General features: G+C 43.1%; 1 protein-coding gene across 3 annotated transcripts in view; it reads left to right on the top strand.

Moving 5' to 3' along the window:
• The first annotated feature begins 7 nt into the window (after window positions 1–7).
• trabd2a (TraB domain containing 2A) overlaps window positions 8–22,611 on the top strand; it is a 65,401-nt gene continuing 42,797 nt past the window's right edge. Inside the window, exons 1-3 of one of the 3 annotated variants that reach the window (XM_017460598.3) lie at window positions 8–95; window positions 4,313–4,596; window positions 5,571–6,131. In XM_017460598.3, the coding sequence (XP_017316087.1) occupies window positions 4,492–4,596; window positions 5,571–6,131 (666 nt within the window). In that variant the 5' untranslated portion in view covers window positions 8–95; window positions 4,313–4,491. Of the gene's footprint in view, window positions 96–4,035; window positions 4,178–4,312; window positions 4,597–5,570; window positions 6,132–22,611 lie in introns of those variants that run through there. The other 2 variants (XM_053677150.1, XM_047151865.2) reach the window with 2 other exon arrangements.

Genomic DNA, 22,611 nt, shown 5'->3' with positions numbered 1-22,611 from the left:
ACACACTTCAACTCAGGAAGGACTGTTAATTAGCTGCTTAATTACATCAGGTGTAGGTGCAAAGAGAAGGATCATAAGGTTTGAGCACAGTGAAGGTAATGCAACAAGTCTGAGTTACTTTTGTATCTGTCTGAATTACTACTGAATCATTTATTTATTTATTTATTTATTTATTTATTTATGTTGAGCCCTTAGGTTGAGTGAATCAACACTCCTGGCTGTCTGAATTCTGAATTCATTATATGAATCAACTTGTCATATTGACTGAGCGCTAAACTGTTTGAATGAATCGATTCTCAGACTGAATCCCCACACTGAATCATGTGAGTGAGTCGTTTATGTGAGTCAAATTTGCGAAGTCAATTTGTGAACACAAAACGGTTTGCCAGATTCGACTCTTTTTATAAGCGTTTGTATGAGTCGAATCAGCAATGAATCACTAAATCCACACAAGGTTTTTGTGACTGGGAAATCTTGCTTTTTATTTATTTTTTTAATAAAAGCACGTAAAAGCTCACTTATGCTCGAGCTGTACAAACAGGAGTCGATATTTCCGTTTGTTCGAATTAACACGGATCCGTTTGTATAGTTCGACTCCTCAGAATGTCCGAATGCTGAGCCGTTTGTATGAGCCGACTCTTTAGACCAGACTACACTATAATGTGTATGGAAATGCATTACCATGCTAATATTTTACTTTATATGTATTTGGTGGTTGATATTAGGGCAATGCATTGCATATGAGAAAAATAAACACATTATGTAATATCAGAGAGAGCAGAAATGATGGATTTTAAGGAAAGTGAAATGAATCGAGTCGAGAAGCCTTAAATAGTCTATATACGGCCTGAAAACACACAAGAAATTTACATTTTTATATATGTTTTTGCTATTTGATTTATTTGGAGTTTGTTTTATTTTAGCAGTGAGAGTACACACCACCTCTTCGGGTAACTTTGTTTTAAATTTCAAATCAATAATTTGCAGACTGAACAAAAGATGTATTACTGTATACTTTTTGCAAGCATTATTTCCTATAATAAAGCTTATTACAAATATGGCAAACAAGATCAAATAAAGTCGTTTTTATTCACAAGAACCTGGATAATCAGACACTCATCTTTCGGGTAATATTTGCTTTCGCCGCTAGATGGTGCTAAAATCCACTTTCCTGCATTGAAACAAAAGCAGCAGAGGGATTTAAAGGAATGAGTGTAAAATAATCCCACTGCTGATGTATGCAGTGTGTCAGAGTAGTACAGAGCCATGGTTAATGACTCTATGATGAATAAGTAAGTGCCTTAATGGCTATTTGCTGTTCAGTAGATGAATGTGCAGTTATGGTTAAATGCAGAGAAGTGGATACCTATAAAAAGTCAAGTGTAAAGAGTGAAGTGATTAAAGGTGAAATGTCTTTTTATTTAATCCAGACATCCTTTGAACTCATCTGTATAATGCTTTCGACTTATTATTGGTTTTCTCTAACCAATAGGCCGCTAGACATGAAAAAAGAAACTCTTTTTTTTTTTTTTTTTTTTTTTACTGTTTTTATGCTGTTATAAAGGAACGGACTTAAAGATTTAACTCTGAACGCAGAGTAGGGATGTTTGCATTACTTAGCCCACGTGTTGGTTAAAATTAAATTGCTTAAAAAGTTCTTTAAATTAAAGTATAAAAAAGTTATTATAAGCAACAGCAACAGTAATGCACCAGCTTCAGCTTTATATATATATATATATATATATATATATATATATATATATATATATATATATATATATATATATATACACAGTATACATCACTTTCAACCTGTATGCTCATAGAAAAAAGGGTTCTTTGTGTAGTTATGGGTTCTTAGCCTCCTAAAATGGTTCCAGATTTGACCTTTTAAAGAGAAAGCTTCATTATCCGGCGTCTTGTGAATAAAAAACAGCTTCATTTGACCTTGTTTTTTTAATGTTTTTATATTATATTATAGGTAATAATGGTTATAAACGCTATACAAGGTTCTTAGTCTAATAAATGGGTTCTAGTTTGGTCTACAGGAGACCCCTTATTGGACCCAGAAGTGTATAGAGAGTTCTCACTGTGAATCCAAGTCCCTGTGGGATGGGAACTATATTCCATTTAACTAGTCACTGCCATGTGATGTCATCAGTGTGCGCCTCTTGCTTCTTGATCCGCTTGAAAATTCCCTCCGGAGACACCAGCTGGATCCCTGACAGAAAACCTGTTTTCAGTTCTACTGCATTTCACTTGTTTACTTGGCGTTTACTTGGTGTAAATATGGTACAAGTGCAGCGAGGCAGGGTTTCAGTATGTTTAGTAAATAAACAATGTTGATGAATTTTTTTACAAACTAAAATGCAGAACAAAACTTTTGGCCCCATACAGCCGCCTGATGAACCTGGACGCGCACACCGAGGACATCACGCGGTAGAGACTGGTTATAAAGAATGTCGTTTCAGGAAATACAGAGATGTTGATCTAGGAACATGTCCTGCTCGATAAAATCACGTTCATCTCGATCTTCTCAGGAGTTCAACTTTGTGTTCACGTTTAACCTTCCTCCTTCATTACTGTTCAATTCCTGTGTAAATGTACATGTGGGGAAATACGTTATTGGCTTCATTGGTTTTGAAATAAATGTGTGTGTGTGTGTGTGTGTGTGTGTGTGTGTGTGAGAGAGAGAGAGAGAGAGAGAGAGAGAGAGAGATACAGACAGAAAGAGAGACGGAGAGACAAATAGATGGAGAGAGGCAGAGTGAGAGCAGGGAGACAGACAGACGGAGAGACAAATCTACAAAGAGACAGACAGACAGAGAGAGAAAGAGACAGAAAGAGAGATACAGACAGAAAGAGAGAGAGACAAATAGACAGAGAGAGCAGACAGAGAGAGAGAGAGACATGCAGGCAGAGAGAGAGATAGAGAGACAAATAGATAGAGAGAGACAGACAGGGAGAGAGCAGGGAGACAGACAGAGAGCGAAAGAGATAGAGACAGAAAGACAGAGACAAACAGTGAGAGAGATGGAGAGACAAATAGACAGACAGACAGATAGAGAGACAGAAAGAGAGACAGAGAGAGATGGAGAGAGATGGAGAGACAAAGACAGAGAGAGAAAAACATACAGACAGAACAAGAGACAGAGACACAAATAGACAGAGAGAGAGAGAGCAGGGAGACAGACAGACAGAGAGACAGACAGACAGAGAGACAAATAGACAGAGAGAGAGAGCAGGGAGACAGACAGACAGAGACACAAATAGACAGAGAGATAAATAGACAGAGAGAGAGAGCAGGGAGACAGACAGACAGAGAGACAGACAGAGAGACAAATAGACAGAGAGAGAGAGAGCAGGGAGACAGACAGACAGAGAGACAGACAGACAGAGAGACAAATAGACAGAGAGAGAGAGCAGGGAGACAGACAGACAGAGAGACAAACAGACAGAGAGACAGAGACAGGCAGAGCGAGAACTGAAGAGACAGAGAGAGAGAGAGAGAGAGAGAGAGAGAGAGACAGGGAGAGAGAGACAAACAGACAGAGAGACAGAGACAGGCAGAGCGAAAACTGAAGAGACAGAGAGAGAGAGAGAGAGAGAGAGACAGGCAGGGAGAGAGAGACAGTGAGTGAGAGAAAGAGTATTTAAGAATTTTATCATACACGCTTCCTTTTCCTCGTCTTCACTTTCTCTCAGATGCTGCAGTAGAAAATAAAAGATGAATAATAAGAAATAAAAGACTTCCGGTGTGTTTTGAAGGCCGTGTGTGCAGTTCTGCTGGTTTTGTTGGTGGTGTGTTGGTGTATTGATGCCGTTACAGCTCCTGGAAGTTGCACACAGAAGTTTGGGAGCTCATTCTGCTGCTTTAGTTAAAGCCCCGCGGTGCCGCTGATGGCTCGCGCTCCTCCTCCAAAAGCCCCGCGGGGGCACGAGATGCTTCAATCAGATTATTGGCCTGGATGGGGAGTGTGTGGAGGTGGGGGGCTTTAGAGGGGCTTCGGGGTGGGAAAGGGGTGAGGGGGAGAGGGGGCTAGGTAAGAGTCCCAGGGATGCTCCTCTCCTCATTCACTCCCCTCGCGCGGAGAAACACAGCAGCACGAGACGCGGAGCTCATGCGCGCGCGGTTTGTTCACGGTTTAGAGTCGGACCTGTTGCTGACCTGTTGCAGGTTTTTTTTTTTTTTTTTTTCCTTCCATGCAAGCTGACTACAAGGACCTTATTCGTGGACTGTTTAGATGTTTGTCCAGCTCCGTGTCATGTAAAGTTAAACGTCTGTTGTTGTTGTTGTTGTTGTTTTTTTAAGTCAAGGAAAAATAAATAAGACACACGTGCATGTAAACAGTGATCGTGAGAGTCGCGTTTGGGAGCATGGCGGACACGCACCGCACCGTTCACCGGATTCCTGTCATCCCGGGGCTCTGAGAGCGGACAGGAGCGGGATCAGGAGCCGGGGGAAGATCAGCCGGGAAGCGCCGAGCCGCGATGGTGCTCACGCGCTGCGCGTTCATGCGCGCGTGCCTCACTCTGCTCCTGCAGGCCAGCCAGTGGAGCGCGAGGGAGAGCTCGAGCTGCGACCTCAACAGGAAGGTAGCACAAGTTGTTTAGTTTTCAATAATAATAATAATAATAAAAAGACCAACAACACTGAATGCAATTTATTCTATTTAGACTTAAAATCTTACTTACGCATCATTTATATCAATGCATCTAATCCAAGTGTTTACTTGAAGGTTAAAAAAGTTAGATTGTGTCATTACACAACATGCCGTAATGCTCTGACACGTTCTTGTAAAACCTGTTGCTTTTAAATTTGTGCATTTTCAAAATAAGCTATTTTAAGCATTTAAACCGAAAAAAAAACAATTTTACACTTTGCCTTTTATTTATTTATTTTTAAAATCAGATTAAATCATCCTATGTACTTTTTTTTTTTTTTTTTTTTTAAATATAGTAAATATTGCACCCTAACTTTCTCCTATTGGCATCCATTTGTGCATTTTCACGTCAAGCAATCTAGACATTACTAAAGCAACCAGTTTAACAAGCAACAACAACAACAACAACAACAACAAAATAACAATTAAAAGCGCCTCTTTTTTTTGGTCCCGTTATGTTTCAGTTCAATAAAATCATCCCACGTGATTGCATTATTCTGGTTGAATGGAATGTGTCAAGATGTCCAGCAGAGTTCATTAATGTTTGCTGTCCTGCGACGTGTATTGCATTAAATAACATATTAACAGCCCATTACGGCAATTAGCGGCTTTCGAATAAACACTTTGGGGGGGGGGGGGGGGGTGTGTGTGTGTGTGTGTGTGTGTGTTATTTCCTATATTTGGGAACATTTCCTATATTGTGCAGACACACACAATTGAAGTTAGTCTGTAATGCCTCAGGTGTCATATTTTACCAAACAGATCATATTGTAATAAAAGTCATATTCAGGTAGGAGTAATGAGTCTTTCTGAAATTCAGCATGGATACTAATTTATAACGCCTTTAGAACAGGTTTCAGATCAGTCAGACTGTGTGTGAGTGATCACTGACTCGTTTATTCACAGCAAAGTGAGCTCAACTCCTTCCTGTGGACGATCAAGCGTGAGCCGCCGTCGTATTTCTACGGCACCATCCACGTGCCCTACACGCGGGTTTGGGACTACATCCCGGAGAACTCCAAAAAAGCCTTCCAGGAGAGCAACATTGTGTACTTTGAGCTGGACCTCACTGACCCGTACACCATTTCGGCACTGACGCGGTGCCAGCTACTACCTCAGGGCGAGAACCTGCAGGACGTTCTGCCGAGAGACATTTACCGCCGTCTGAAAAGGCACCTGGAGTACGTCAAGCTCATGATGCCGTCGTGGATGACTCCGGATCAGCGAGGAAAGGGCCTGTACGCCGATTACCTGTTCAACGCCATCGCAGGCAACTGGGAGCGCAAACGACCCGTGTGGGTCATGCTCATGGTGAACTCGCTGACCGAGGCGGACATTAAGACGCGTGGTGTTCCCGTACTGGACCTCTACCTCGCTCAGGAGGCGGAGAGGATGAAGAAGAAGACGGGAGCTGTGGAGAAAGTCGAGGAGCAGTGCCATCCTCTCAATGGGTTGAACTTCTCGCAGGTGAGTGATTCTCACGCTCGGATGTCGTACAGATAGAGCTGTAAATTCATGATCTCGTTTGACAGCAACTACAAGAATCCAATCTTCCAATGAATGGACCCTCGAGGAACGTTCTTTCCTTAAAAAAAAAAAAAAAAAAAAAAAAAACGACTGATGGTCAGATTTTCCGCTAGCTGGCATGTCTTCTGGTTCTCTTTATCCAACGTGAGACTTTTTCCAAAGAAGATATTTCCGCCATTGAAAGTGCTGTCTCTGCGATATTAGCGCTGATATATTGCCACAAGCCCTTGGGAGGGAAAGTGCTGCAGTGTTGGGTTTAAAGCTTCAGGGGGCAGATGAGTGGCTGAGGCTGGTGGAGGGACAGGGGGCCACAGCAGGTGTGGGGTTTCTATCAGCTGAACAAATAGTCTGCTTCTGGCGTGTCTTCCGTTATTAAGATAAATTTGAGAGTAATGGTTTTCGTCTGAATCGTACTCAAAACGCCCTTGTTGCAGGAGTCGGCTTATTAGGCGCCCGCAATTACGAGTGTCCTTCAAAGCACACAGAGCCGCTCAGAAATCATGCAGCGGCTGCTGGAATTTGGGGCTAATACAGGGACGGAACTAAGGGGATTACTCACGGCAATTTTAAGCTAACACTCAGAATGCTAAATACAGAGACGGCCCTCATAGACATCAGGTCTGTGCTGTGTAGTCGGCTCTGTCCTGCCGGTGTAATTGCTGTTATCGTCATAGGACAGGCCGAAGATTGTCTGAAATATTTCTTTGTGCCTTGTCAAGGTTCGTAAATACAATCGTAGAAGATGAAACTCTGATTCCTAAGACTTTCACTCTCAGAAATTAAGCTACCAAACTGTACTTTCCCTCGCCGCAGTTTGTCTGTTGTAGGCGAGGCTACTGACGTAGCTTGTGGGCGTGGCCTGTCCATTTTTGTAGTCACTCTAAGAAACAGCAGTGGCTATATGGAATTCCTAAAGCTAGCTAGTTGGACAAAGCTAGTTCGATTACGCGCTGGGCAGTGTTCGATTCACGCTAACTCGCTAACTGTAGTAGCTACTCAGCTCCGCAGAGGAATGAATGATATCAAGCCCGGAAGGAAGTCGAAGGTTTTTCTTCGTATGCTCTCACGGGTTTAATGAAAGTTCGCACATGACGGGATAAGATGAAAGCATGGTTACGAGTTTTTCGTGTTGAACTTTAAATGGTAGCTGGAGTTGCAGGTTGGACCGTGCGGAAGCGAAGAAACGTCAGACCACACCTGTCATGAGGGATCATTTGAACCAATTGTTTTTCGAGTCATTGTTTTATGAATCCAAACAATTGTTTGTTTAGTTTGCGTGGTCTTACCTAATTTGCATAAAATTGTACCTAGGAAATGAACAATCCCCGATGGCTTTGTCGCTCGCACGATATCTCAAGCTTGCAAGTGAACGATACGTATTAAAGGCGCATAAACGATCGATGGTACCAGAGCGGCGACAAGGAAAAGTTTCGGAAAGGGCGCGTTTCGGTAAACGTGTATATCGGTCATCGTGGAAAAGCTACCATAATATACTTCTAAAAAAAGCTAATAATACAGTAAAGACAGGAAAAATATCTGTTTAAGTAGCTTCCCGTTATAATTATAGCTTGGGCTGAAAAGATATACTTCCTGAAATGCAGCCATTTTTGCACGGTGAACCATCCCGAACATAAAAATTATGAACAAAACTAGCATCCATCACCAAACCGCTTGTCATTCAGAGTTAAATATGTTTCGTTTAAGGCAGCAAATCTTTACAAGACTCTCGAAAAGTCTCCTTGAGGAAATATAGCAGTTCCCAGACCTTGTGGTACGCAAGGTCTCGACGTCTATTAAGGAGAATGATTACGTTGTCATAAAAAAAAAATAAAAAAAACACCAGTCCTATCCAAAAAAACATCTCTGCACTTTCTCAGAACGCTGCTGATCTTGGAGTACGCTTCTCCTAGACTACATTCATTAGGAGAAACTAGGAGTACTAGGAGCCAAAGAGCTGGAGCAGCCCTCATCAAGGTGGTGTAGGTGGTGTAGGGTTGGAGAGCGAAGGGAAGTACTCGGGTCTGGCTGCTGTCACGGACGGTAATGAAGCGTAGCGTGATGATGAAGGATGATGCACTTAGTTTCCATCCATCTCCGCGAGGAACATGGAGGAATGTGTGGTAACCTCGTCCTCCTCCAGGTTCATCAGCTTCAAGGAAAGCTTCAAGGAAAGCTACTGAAATATTTGTGATGTGTTTAGTGATTCGGGTGCTGATGTGTAGGTTGTTGGGAGTCGACGTTAGGAGAAATCCAAACACAGACGTAGTGGAACAAAAGCTGGAGACGGAGTTCCGATGCATGCAGCGCAGCTATATGACACAGTTGACGAATAAATGCAAACAGAGAAGGAGGAGGTAGACGTTGAGGTAAAACGGAGACCTGAGGTGGTCTGTGATTCCATGAATCAGATTCCACGGATAAAACGTACAAGATCATGGATGCGATTGTAATTATTTCCAGATGTGTACTACAGGATGGCATAGTTGAGCTCGAGTGCCTGTCTGTATGGAGTTTCTCATGTCCTTATAGGGTTCCTCTGGGGTCTCCAGTTCCTCCAACCTTCCACGTAGGTGGATTGGCTACTCATTGGCTCTAGATGTGAATGAATGTGTGCATGTTCTCCAGGAATAGACTGGAGTTCCATCCAGAGTGTATTCTCCGAGTGGTACACGCCCAGCGTTCCCGATTCAGGCTCGGGATTCACCGTGAGCCTGACCCGGACATCGAAGACGAACGAGTGAACGGCGGATAATCACGACTGCGCCGCGTTCTTCTCATCTTCTCGACTAATCCAGAATCAGTCGACCTTTGACGGCACTGTAAATGCAGGACGCGGTGCTCAAAAGTTTTGGCGCCCAAACACCCCTATAACGATAAAAAGCATTTGCACACATAGCGTGCATTAAAGGAATATCTCTGCCTGCGTAGGATTCCGATTCGAGGAGGGGTTCCCCCCCCCCCCCAGCTGCTCTCACCGGAACAACTCGACATGTTTTACTTTTCACCGCGAAAGAAACGGCCTTTTGTGTTTGAGTCACTGATATCCCCTTTTCCAACGCTACGCTGGTGGAACTTTCTTCCATGAACCGTCTCGTGTTACGACCAGTTTAAACGTCGAAATAATCCGATTTTGGGAGTTTTGTAACGTGTGGGATAATAACTGTGTCGGATTTCGCGAGTTCTGAGTTTGAGAACGTAGTTTAATCGAATCGGCGTCTATATGCGCGCAGCGGCTTCGACATACACGAGGTTATACGCAGGAAGGTATGCTGGAGCGATCTGTTCTCAGGGTGTACTTGCTGAAAGTATGTTTTTTTTTTAAAACAACAGCGTCGGAGATGAATCTCGCGCGTTTACGGCTAACGTCGTCAGCAGTGATATTCCTAACTTCCTCACGGAGGCATGACATGTTGTTAAATAATTCTTCCACTCTTATAAAGAGAGGCAACGTGAATGAATTCAGTAGCGACGAATTGGACTGATTAGTGAAAATAATGGACATTTCTGAAAATCGTTTGAATTCATTAGTCAGAATGCATAAAAATATCCAGAATTCAGTAGTTTCTCGCAATAAAATCAGCCAAAAGCGTTACGTTTTTCATCAGATTTGTCCGGTTGAATTAAACTTGAATCGATGCAATCTTACTGTCAGTCATTGCATCTCTCCGCATATCCCTATTAGGCATTAGATCTTTTGATAGCGTGTTGAGAGAAATGTCTGGAAGTCACCCGAGCTTAGACTCGCCCAAACAGCGGTAGTCGTCTTTGTATTGGCAGTATTTAGGCATCGAGCCACACACTCCGGGGAATTTGGCCGGCTTGGAATACATGTCCAAAGAGCACGCTAATCAGATTAAATCCAAATGACCGACATTTCCATCAAAAGCGGAAAGAAAACACACACTAAACCATTTCTTTTTTTTTTTTTCTTTTTTTTTTGTTTTCTGTGGTGAGCTGAATTCTGGGTAGTGATAATAACTCCTCCATGTGCTCGGAGTCAAGCACCCAGATCGAGACGGATTGTATAATGCTGTTCTTCCTGGAGCTGGATGATGATTACAAAGGAAACAAAAATAGCAGCAGTAAACCATATCCATACCCGAATCATAATTCACATTGGCCAGATTTGCACACTGTTTAAACGGATCTCGCATGCCCAAGATGTGGAATAACAGGTGGTTTCAATTCAGCTAGTCTTATGCAAAGAGAGTAGAGAGGAGTAATGTTGGTGAGTTTATAGGGAGTTTGACTAAGACTGCAAAGCGCAGACGATTGTTTTGACGCTGCGGAAGAGTCAACACCGCTGAATTCGATCTGTGTGGATCTATTGCCTTAGACAAAATGTGGATTAACGACATGGTATTCTGTCTGCGCGTGTTTCTCATTCATGCTCGTCCAAGACTTTCAGACAGACGGTGATATGTTTTAATCCTTCTCGATTGGTAGAGGCTTGTGAGTTTTGCGAGAACTGCACGTCATACTGTGATCCAGCAGACAGTGTTACGAATTCACATCCAGAACTATCCATAGTCAGGTTGCTTCCCAGACTCTTCCCATTCTGGAAGGGCACGATTGGTTAGAACTAGGTGAACTACCCAGTTGGAGCCATGGGTGCCAATATTTTAATCGAGAAGACGTCGAGTAATCCAGGCAAAAATCCAGAATGCTTTATCTGTGGCTGAAGATCAAATAGCGTCCTGCCAAGACACAACCAAGCACTCGGTGATAAAAGTATTAGCACCCTGGGATTCCTGCATCCAATGGGTTGCTTGAGCACAGCAATATCCAAAATACAGTGTAATGAACACAAAGCCATTCGGGATGAATTATACACGCATCTAGTGCAGTGTAATAAATGTAGAAATATTTGTACATTTTTGCAGCAAGAAAATCATTTTAAATAGACTGTGCCTGAACATACAGTATCTGAAGCATTCCATTTTATGAAGGGGAAAACAAAAAAGTGTGGTCATGTATTCTAAAGCAGGCGGGGGGGGGGGGGGGGGGGGGGATAACTTTCGAAATGAAAGATACAAAACTTTCACTACGTTACTTTCGGATATCGCTGAGCCGTACTGTCTGGTAGGAAACCCACCCTAGCTCGGATGACTCAAACGAACCCAGAGGGTGCCAATACTTTTTTTTTTAATCACAGTGAAAATAGACATGGTGAGTGCAGACTTTTACTCAGGATGATAATCGCGAGGTACTTGTGATCGTCAGATGATGTTAAGGTACAACATAGTCGTGCATATCAAATGGTGTTCTGTCACTGCCCATGCAGTGAGCATATATATATATATATATATATATATATATATATATATATATATATATATATATATATATATATATATATATATATATATATATAATATTAATACAAAACAATTTGGGATTCAGCGTAACTTGGCATAATAAATGAAAAATCAAGCTAAATATGAGCAAAAAGAAAAGAGTACAGTGGGGGAATACATAGAAACATTACATTCTGTGATTAAAAATATGATATTGCCTCGTAAAGCAGCCAAAAAAATAGAAACCAACTTTGGCAGTCAGTACATGACTTTAGGAGCTTGCTGCTAGCCAGAGATATTTTGGGACAATTTAGTGGTGATTGGCACGATTTCTAGCTCCAACCATCTGTCGCTGTTTGATACTCATGATACCTGGGAAAGAAGGGGAACCAAGGTCCTTAGTTACGGCCAAAGAAAATGCTGGATCAGAGATTTGTTCCTTTAATGTTCAGCAAGAAATCTAAACATGACCATTCCACCTCATATGATTTTCCATCCTGTGCCCTGTGAGTTGCCATGCCCTCACTTCCACTAGGACCTCACTCTGACTACACTCAAGGTATCAGATACCTTATATGTGCCGTCTATCCATATCAGCGTCAATGGAGCTATTGAAAAACCCCACTAAGGATCACTGAAGAGTCTTGGGTGGTTTGAGGGCACTAATGCATGGGGGTGGGGGTGGGGGGTGAGGAAGGAGACGTGGGTGTCACGTTGCAGCCGCCCTCGAGCACTTCAGGGGTTAAGCACCTTGCTGACGGACAGAGCTTAGAGAAAGGCCAGGTAATTGAGATAGCCCTTGTGCCATATCTGAGATTTAAACCAGTGACCCCGTGTGCCAAACTGCATAGTCGCCGGCACACGTCTCCGCTCCGAGCTCATGTTGCGTTTTCGTCAACGGCTCCGGACGAAGTTATGAAACGAGACGTCTCTGTTTACAGATGTCTGTGCGAGATTAAAGGAAGTCTGCTATTCCAGATCTTTTCGGTCTCTCTGCAGCTCTTCGTTTGAGCAGACGTTCCCGTGTCTCACAGCAGGAGCGTCTACGTGCGTCCTCAGTCGACTGTCCTCAAGCGACCGTCCTTAATCTGATCAGCATCCATGTTCGAGAAAGAGACGGAGACAGACAGGCAGGGGATAAAGACTGAGAAAGTAAAAAGGAAAAAAAACAAAAAAAACAACCCAAAGTCCTCTGGTTTACGGACGCGAGATCGTCGGCGCCGACCGTATTTTATCCGGTAATCTTCTCGGAGTAAATTTCACGCTTACTCTTGGGCTAAATACGGTCCTTAGGACACAATAAAATCTATTTTCCATTTCAGTTCCATATATAAACACAATTAATCCAGGAGGTGCAGGAGTTAACGTTCAACGACGAGCGAAAGAGCTCTGCATCAAAGCCTCGGCCGTGCTGATAGCGGACCCAGATCGGGGCTTTGATAAAAAAAAAAAAAAAAAAAAAAAAAAAAAAAAAAAAAAAACTCGATTAAAGTCGACGTGATCAAATGGAGCATGACTAAACGACATCATCCAGGCCAGACGCAGATGTAATTAAAGATATTACGAGCTCGTACCCGTTTTCGAATGCCTAATACGCGCTACACAAATAACTTGCTGTGCTATTTACGCGAGCTCGGAGTTATTACCTTCTCGTGTCCGAGCGTTAAATGGAACATTTCCATTAAAGCAGACTCACCCATTTGACACCTTATAATATTTAGACTCGCACCTTATTTCTGAATGGCTGGCAACGGTTTCGTTTTCCATGAGTGTTTGCAAGTCGAACACAACACTTTATGTGTGCGAGTGGCTGGGCGTCGTTGAGACCGTGTAGTCGTCACGTCTTTTTTCCGCCGTAACACCTGCGTAAGAGTGTTTACTCGTCATTGTTTTTTTTTTGTTTGTTTTTTTATGGAGGTTTATGTAACTTGCCGTATTTTTCTGGAGCCAAGACGATTGTTGTTTTGTTTTTGTTTTTTTCTTTTTTTCAAAATGAAAAAAAAAAAATAATATGCAAAAGAGTTTTTGGCTTTAAAACAAGAAACATTACAAACAAGCTCTCATAGTTCACCTTTGCTTGTCGTCGATCATATCGGATTCATTTTGGGGCTAAAATTAACAAATGACCCAGATGTACATCAGCCATTACTGGGTAGCCAGTAGCAAGAACGGTAGATTAAAGATTAGCCTTAGCGCCTGATGTACTGCTGGTTCGGGTCACTGTGTGCTTTTTAAAAATAGCAAGAGGGTGATGGTAAACGAGGACGACATGGCGGATGAAACAAATGAGCAGAGTTTTCCAGGTGCTGTAATTTCACAAAATTTTAATCACTACAAATGTTTCATTTAAATGTTTCATACATATGTTTCAGCATATCTTCTTTGAAAACGAAAGAGAATAAAGTTCCACACTCTAACCAGGGATAAGCCTGTAAATGGCATACTTGTACTTCCAGGTTCACTGGGTTCAGGTTGTTGATTTTAATTAATTAATTAATTTATTTATTTATTTATTTATTTTTGTCTGAAACCCTATTTGGATTCATGAATATTTGGTTTCTAGACAAAACAGTATTATATCTGTCTAGACGTCACAGCAATAACATCTACAGATAAAATGCAGTCAGAAGTCTGACCTCTCTCGTCCAGTAGCGCTATTCCAGTAGCGGTGTGAACTTTATAAACCCCATCTTCCTGCCCCATTGTTCTTCCCCTGCAGTGAAACAACTGCTGAGAGACTCATTTGTGTCGACCCATAATGACTCTGCCCAATTACCAAGTGTGTGAGCTGTGCTCAGCACCAATTATAGCCTCTATTGTCCTCTCATTGGCAGACACACACCCGTCTTTAACGTGCTAATGCATTAGTGCCCTGTGAGCATTAACACAGTCTGGTGGGATTATTTTACCTGTTGCCTTTGGCTCTCAGAGGCGCTTTAGTCAGGCTGAAGTTTTCTGGAATACAGGCGAGCAGTTGTGCACAAAGACTCCTGGACGAATTTGGTCTTAAACGTAGGCACAGTTATGCCAGCTGCACTTAATAATAATAATTAGGTCTAATTAATTAATCTGACATCGAGTTTCCACGGAAATGCAGCAGACGAGTCAAAATATATTTGGTGTCCAATTGTTTTGGACTGGCGCGAAGGTATATTAGCGATAACTAATCGTAGAAGCTAACGAATCATGCTAAAGAGCACTTTAATTAGCACACACTTGCCTAACAAGGTATTCCTATAATAGCATTTCTTTATGAAATTATCTTTAAGAAAATAACAGAATAGTTCGGTATTTTAAATATACAGTATATAAACTAAACATGAAGCGAGATCGTCATAAAAGGTGACTGTTGTTGATGTGGTGTTGTTTATGCTAATTGTTCTCGTCATAGATACCTACATGAACCTGTCATACAGTGTCGAAAACTATAGCGATGAGCTACATATTTAGATCTGAGGATATTTACCACATCAAAGATACCCGAGTGTGAGCGTGTATTTCATTTAGCGCTCAGTTAATGCGATGCTAATGAGTGCTACCTCACATCACCTAGCTATGTTAGCCTTGTAGCTCGCCAGCTTTGCATGGTTTTGTAAGGCCATTTCGGATTCAAAATGGCCGCCACTCCAGCAGATCTAAATTCTTTAATATGTAGATACGGTTTGAGCGGCTTGTGTGATTGTTTTTAGCATGCACTTAGCATGACAATATGCTAACCAGTGCTAATTTCCATTAGCTATATGAGCACGGTAGCTCTGATGCAAACGCTTTGCAATGTGTACGGTGCTGTAGTTTTTCTTAGAGATATATGTTAGTATGTGTTACGTATTAACGTGAGATTATTTCATGGAAACATGATAACAGGCTAGTGCTAAGAAAGCATATAGGCGGGTGATATTTGAAATTATTTCACATCTGGATACGATCTGGGTTGACTGTATGATTAGCATTGTTAGCTGTGTAACTCAGGCACATGACTTAGCATAAAACTCAAATCAAATTGGCCTTGTGTTATATTTGCTGTGGATGTTCTTTCTTTGGCACCAGGTGTCACACAGTTTCCTCTAAAAAATACTTGTTTTATTTTTTTTCTTTGACCAAAGCTTTCCAAATCCACTACAACATTCGTTAACGTCAGGATTTGTTAAATGCTATTCAAACAAAGCTCCTGATTATTAAAAAAGTTTAATCCCTTATCTGGATTACTCCAATCTATCCCGGTATGTCTCTGGTAAACGCACTTGTTTAGATTATAGGGCGCTTCCTAGGCTGTTGCTGGACACTACCGTGCCTTCAGCTGCTTCTAATAGACCGAGAGAGCGCTCGCAGACTCTTGGCATGCGGCTCGACTGTAAACAGCCGACTCACTCGACGTGATTAATAGGACGAGGAGAGAAATACTCAGTGGGAACAGACAGTGCTGACGACAGGGATATAGAGGGACACACTGTGTGTGTGTGTGTGTCTGTGTGTGTGTGTGAGAGTGTGTGAGAGAGAGAGAGAGAGAGAGAGAGAGAGTCCTGGCTAATATGCAGTGAAAGGCAGATGGTGAATTCACACCTCTAGCTGTTGAGCCACTCATTGCTGCCCTGACAGACTTCCTGACAGACACAAACACAACACACACACCCACACCCACACACACACTATTATTGTCACCCTGTCGTCTCAGACACCGATGAATCATAAATAAATCAGCACAGTCTAGATATTCAGTATTATTTCAGTATATAAGTGCAGTATTTAAACATGGTACGACACACACAAAAAAAAATCAGATGGAAAACTACAATTTGTTTTTGTTTGTTTGTTTGTTTGTTTGTCTGTTTTGTGGGCTAATTTTTTTAAATTGCCTCACTCTTCCCGTCGGTCGGCTCGCCTCACTCATCCCAGTCAGTCGGCTCGCCTCACTCTTTCCAGGTGGTCGGCTCGCCTCACTCATCCCAGTCAGTCGGCTCGCCTCACTCATCCCAGTCGGTCGGCTCGCCTCACTCATCCCAGTCGGTCGGCTCGCCTCACTCTTTCCAGGTGGTCGGCTCGCCTCACTCATCCCTGTGGTCGGCTCGCCTCACTCATCCCAGTCAGTCGGCTCGCCTCACTCATCCCAGTCGGTCGGCTCGCCTCACTCTTTCCAGGTGGTCGGCTCGCCTCACTCATCCCAGTCGGTCGGCTCGCCTCACTCTTTCCAGGTGGTCGGTTCGCCTCACTCTTTCCAGGTGGTCGGTTCGCCTCACTCTTTCCAGGTGGTCGGCTCGCCTCACTCTTCCAGTCGGTCGACTCGCCTCACTCATCCCAGTCGGTCGGCTCGCCTCACTCTTTCCAGGTGGTCGGTTCGCCTCACTCTTTCCAGGTGGTCGGTTCGCCTCACTCTTTCCAGGTGGTCGGCTCGCCTCACTCTTCCAGTCGGTCGACTCGCCTCACTCATCCCAGTCGGTCGACTCGCCTCACTCTTTCCAGGTGGTCGGCTCGCCTCACTCATCCCAGTCGGTCGGCTCGCCTCACTCTTTCCAGGTGGTCGGCTCGCCTCACTCTTCCCAGTCGTACGGCTCGCCTCACTCTTTCCAGGTGGTCGGCTCGCCTCACTCTTCCCACTCGGGCAGGTCGCCTCACTCTCATCACGTGATAAATGAAATCAGTCTCCTGCTGATCTGTGCTGCGACTCCGACTCGTCAGCTCATGGTGAATTGAGCAGACGCGTTGTTTTAAACCGCACCGTCTGTTTTCACACTCAAAAAACAACGCTGCATGCTGCGCCTGCGTCAGACTCATGCTGGACGTGTGGACAGCATTTACCGCGAGTTTTACAAATCACGATAATCGCGCACGGTTTTAACGATAATTAAATGTGACACGGTAATCCTAACCGTCGGGGAATTTTATCCTGAAACCGGTAACCGTTTCATCCCTAAACCCTAGTGTTATTAGCCAACATGTGAAAATACTGTATTCAATCGTAAATTGAAAATTTCAATTGTTTAATTATATATTTATTTTGTACCGTTAAAAATTTACTGTGTGGAAACTCCGGCTATAAAATATTAATAATATTTAGATTAAATAAAATAAAACACTTTAGCTATAGTATTTATGTAGTTGTTTGTTTTTATGCCTTTTTTAAGCTAGCGTGAAGTATGTTCGCAAGGGCAAGACTGTAGCAGTTCACACAGCAAAAAACAAACAAACAAACAAAAAAACAAACGTCCTGGCACAAAAAGTAAAGCACAAAAGTATCAAAATGGCCTTTCGTTGCAATCGCTATTGATGTTTCTTGTCTCGCAACAATTAATAAAATTAAAAAAAAAAACTTTAGCTATGGTACGATCTGTTATTTATTTATTTATTTATTTATTTACTGTTTGTTACTTTACTCGTAAACGTCCACTACTTACTCTGGAAATTCCTCGTTTTGCAACAAATTAAAAAAGTGAAACGATTTTACGACAGCTTCCAAACCCAAAAAGTTTATTCTTTATCGCCGTAGCTACTCTTTTCGTCAAAACATCTGTTTTTCTGCTTTTCCTCACACTCTCTCATCGCTCTCTATTACGTCTTTATACGCACTGGACTTTTCATCACGAGCTATAAATCACGACATTTTGAAATTTGTCCTAGCTGATATATTTACACAAAGTGAGAATAAATTATTTTTTTTTTTTTTGGTATGAACTCACAGTATATGCGTATATATCCAGCTATTAAATGAACGAACCAGATGTGATTGGAATTTCGTTTAATTCCATATGAACCGAGTCAAAAGAAATGGTCCGAACTACTGTTTATACGATTTCATGCTAATTGTTACAAATTGTTGGAAATCTGTGAATAAGCACTTGTGCGTGTAAGAGGAGGCGTCCTACACGTGGGACTGCATGTCGTCGGCCCGACAGCATTTCATGGAGGTTTTTTTTTTTTTTGTGATACTTGCAGCCAAAAATGCTTGGTTTTGCTGCGGCTCGTTTCAAAATGCGATGCGATGCAGTTTGCGGGGTTTTTTGTGCTTTTTTGAAGTGAACTGGCGAAATTGCAGTTGTCTTTCGCGGCGATGTTTGTCGGTAAACGAGACCGTTTAGCTGTACTCGCGTTTGACGCACGTGAATCGAAGCGTGCTTTGTCTGAAGATCCGAACCCAATCTGTAGTGATTTTGAAAAATTGCAACGTTCTCTTGCTTTTGCGCTCATCTCTCGAAATCCTGAAGGGACTGCATAGTGAACACTGATATTTTGAGATTGTTGAGCTTAACTTTGGTACACTTTTATCATCCAAGTCCTGAATGTCCTCCCTAACCCTACGTCCTGAATGTCCTCCCTAACTCTTGCACTGTCCTGTGTAGTTTTATGAGCTGTGGTTACAGTAACGTGACGCCTTCGCCGATCCCTGATGAGTCGGAGTTTGTACATTCCTCCCGCTCAGGTCCTGCTCCACAGTGGTCTCCTCTACAGCTACTGCCGAAAGCTCATGCATGCGTGTTGGAGTCGCTTTTAAAGCCAGCCCCGTCGGAGCCCGTTTCACGCTGCCATTCACTTCTTTTTGAAGTCTCCGTGCTTCGCTCTCTCGCCGCTCAAACACATGTAAAGCGAATCCAACGAGAGCCTGTGGGTTTCCAGCGCTCCCCGTCTGGCCTGCGCTTTGACTCTCTCTCTCTCTCTGTGTGTGTGTGTGTCTGTGTGAGAGAGAGAGAGAGTTCCCCCACCCCCTTTAGAGACCCCCCCCCTCCCCGCCGCACCCCTTCACTAACCTCCCTGTATTGTTTACTTTTTGTCCTGGCTCGGAGAGAATTCCACACGCCCAGATGAAACGGCGGGTGTTTTCGGGGTCATTTACACCCAGAGTGTGTTTGTCTTTGGGGATGGGGGGAGATTTTTTTTTTTTTTTTTTTTTTTGTCTGCCTCCATGTGCGGACCTCATAAAAAGCTGCAGAAACTCAACGACAAGAAGCCCTCTGTTCTCTCCTCTCACTCTCTCTCTCTCTCTCTCTCTCTCTCTCAGAGTCAGTCCTGCTGCTGTTACCTTTACCACATCTGTCTTCGTGCCACACATTTTCGCGTCTCTTGCACGTCGTTTGATTTAAGCACATGTGAGCTCGTTTTTAAATACATTTCCATAAAGCGCTAGCGCTTGCCAGGCTCCCTTGGTTCCTGTGGATTTATACTACAACTGTTTCAAGTGTGTTTTAAAGTATGACCAGAATCCAGTGGCTAGCTAAGCTCTGGGCATATCTTCCTGTGTGTGTGTGTGTGTGTGTGTGTGTGTGTCAGCCCTGTATTTATGCGCTGTTGAGTGGCATTAGCGGTTTGCTAGGCAGGCAGCTCGGCGATGTCTACATTAGTTTTGCAGTTGGTTGAGAAACCGCCGAGGGATGATCGTTTTACACCGCATGCGCGTCTGCATCCGAGGGGTGGGCGTGGTCATGAAGAGGTTCTCCGCACATTTTTTCCACTACGCACGCTACAATTTCTCTTTCAAGCATCTCCATGCGTGCGTTTTCATCACAGGAGCGCACCGCAAAGAGAAAAGCCGCGGTAGCTCGGAACAAAAGGTTGATGTCGGAGAATTTGATCGTTTATGTGTGCTTAGCGAGGCTGCAGAGTAGCTGCTAATCATGTTTGCACGATCAGTTGAATGTCCTTTGTGTTTACTGAGCAAACTAAAGATAAACACAACAACGTTAAGGCGGAACTTGCCCGTATTAAGGTGGGAGGCAAATACATTAAGCAGGAACAGGACAAAATAAGCGTTCTCAAAGTACTCGGCACGTGAATTTCTGGCTTGCAGACCGTCATAAAAGGTTTAACTTCATATTATATTAGCTAGGTAGGATTAGCCACTTTAAGCTAACTGTGGACACAGCGCGTCAGAGATGTCTCGTCTTTAATGTGTGAGAACTGCAAAGAGTTGGCCAATTTCGGATGAACACAGAATCTGCGAGAATATTAACAGAGCATTTGCTAACCATTCATGCTAGCTAGAACGTTGTTATAAGTTGTTGTAAGTTGTAGTTTTTGAGCGGTTTGGGGTTTGAATTTCTGGCTAGCAAAATGAGTTAACGTGAGTGTTTTATTAAGCGAGCTAGCAAGGATTAGCCACTTTGAGCTAGCTGATAGTGTAGTAGTTTTTTTTGTGAGGGCCCCCCCCCCCATCCCAAGTACACTACTGTAAAGGTTTCTGACCTTGAAAGTGCTCCAGGACATTAGCGTCTGATGTTTTCAAAAAATGAACTAAAATAAAAGAGAGCGAGAGAGATGAACACGTCTATCTAAAATGTGTATCGTTCTACCTAAAAGAGCTAAAAGTTTATCCGAGGTTTGGAATCTGTAATGAATTTACAGCTAGCTAGCATGCTGTCGTCAACCTGTACTCTCAAATCTTCAGTAGCTAGCTAGGATTAGCTACGTCAAGCTAATCTTCAGACAAAGCTTTAAAGGACATTTTCAACATGAAAATAAATCATTTGTTATTCATTTAGTCAAAAAAAAATAAAAAAAAACTAACAACAACAATTTAACCGCTTAACAGTTTAGCTACTTGAAGCTAATTTGAATCGCCAGCTTTATTAGTTAGCCAGCTAAATATCTAGGTGTGCTGAAGTAATGCTAATGATGTGGGGGGTTTTTTCCCACCTTTGTGTCATGTTCGGTTTGTTTTGGAAATGCTGTACTTTCATGATGTTGTGGGCTACCACAGGTTTGAGTACTTTATTCTTCTTTTGTTTGTTTTATTAAACTTCCTGTGCTGCTCTGTGTACCCGGTTTCCGTGTTCAGTCTGGACCAGATTTAGCTTGCGGAAATAAAACACTAGAGGTTTTGTCAGTGACCAACACCTTTACACTGCTTTCCCACAAACCCTGGCATGCTGCGGCGTGATTGACCGATGTGGGCTGGGTGAGGCCGCCATGCTTTTGTATTTGATACTGATTTCCCGTGACAGGCTAAATATTTGGCTGCGGCTGAGCACGAAGGCCCTTTAAAGTATGAGTGAGATGTAACAGAAAGGTAGTTTTGTGTGCAGGTATGTGTATGAGTGTGTCTGCGTGTGTATAGGTGCAGTGAGTGGGAATGTGCTGAGGTTCGGATGGATAAGTGGCACTGGCAGACCGAAAGCCGCAGTCCGTACTCATTTAACATAATACAACAGTCTTGAAGGAGCCATTAGCTCGCAGCACTGAAGAGCTTGTCAAACAGCATTTTGGATTCTGTGCACTAACCAATTCTTCCGACTGACAGACAGACAGATGAGCTGACTGATACTTCCTGTAATGATCTCACTTCCTGACTGCAAATTCGCAGTCTCTTTTCTGTGGTCGATACAAGACCACGCCCACTTTTGACTCTCTGTAGATCAGCCTGAGATGCACAAGGAAGTTGATTGCTGGAGTCTCGGGGGGGTGTTTTTCCCTTCCAAGATGGTTTGTTGTGACCCTTCATATGTGACCAAAGATTCCGATTCATTCATTTCAATACGATTTAATTCTCTGTTTCAGTTTTGTGTGAACATTTTGATTTCAACGTCATGACACTTTCACTGAGACTGACCGGCATAAACACCACACATCCTAATAGGAACCAAGGCCACCATTCTATTAGGACTGACAGGCATCAAAGCCACACCCCCTTCTAGGACTGACAGGCATCAAGTCCACTCCTCCTACTAGGTCTGATAAGAATCAAGGCCACCCCTCCTATTAGGACTGACAGGCAACAAGGCCACACCTCCTACTAGGACTGACAGGCATCAAGTCCACTCCTCCTACTAGGTCTGAGAAGAATCAAGGCCACCATCCTATTAGGACTGACAGGCATCAAGGCCACACCTCCTACTAGGACTGACAGGCATCAAGTCCACTCCTCCTACTAGGTCTGATAAGAATCAAGGCCACCCCTCCTATTAGGACTGACAGGCATCAAGTCCACTCCTCCTACTAGGTCTGATAAGAATCAAGGCCACCCCTCCTATTAGGACTGACAGGCATCACGGCCATCCCTCCTATTAGGACTGACGGGCTTCAAGTCCACTCCTCCTACTAGGTCTGATAAGAATCAAGGCCACCATCCTATTAGGACTGACAGGCATCACAGCCATCCCTCCTATTAGGACTGACGGGCTTCAAGTCCACTCCTCCTACTA

Source organism: Ictalurus punctatus, chromosome 28 (assembly GCF_001660625.3).
Source record: "Ictalurus punctatus breed USDA103 chromosome 28, Coco_2.0, whole genome shotgun sequence".
NCBI classification, from domain to species: domain Eukaryota; kingdom Metazoa; phylum Chordata; class Actinopteri; order Siluriformes; family Ictaluridae; genus Ictalurus; species Ictalurus punctatus.
The sequence above is the reverse complement of the archived record's forward strand: the minus strand, read 5'-3'. Positions and strand labels throughout refer to the sequence as shown.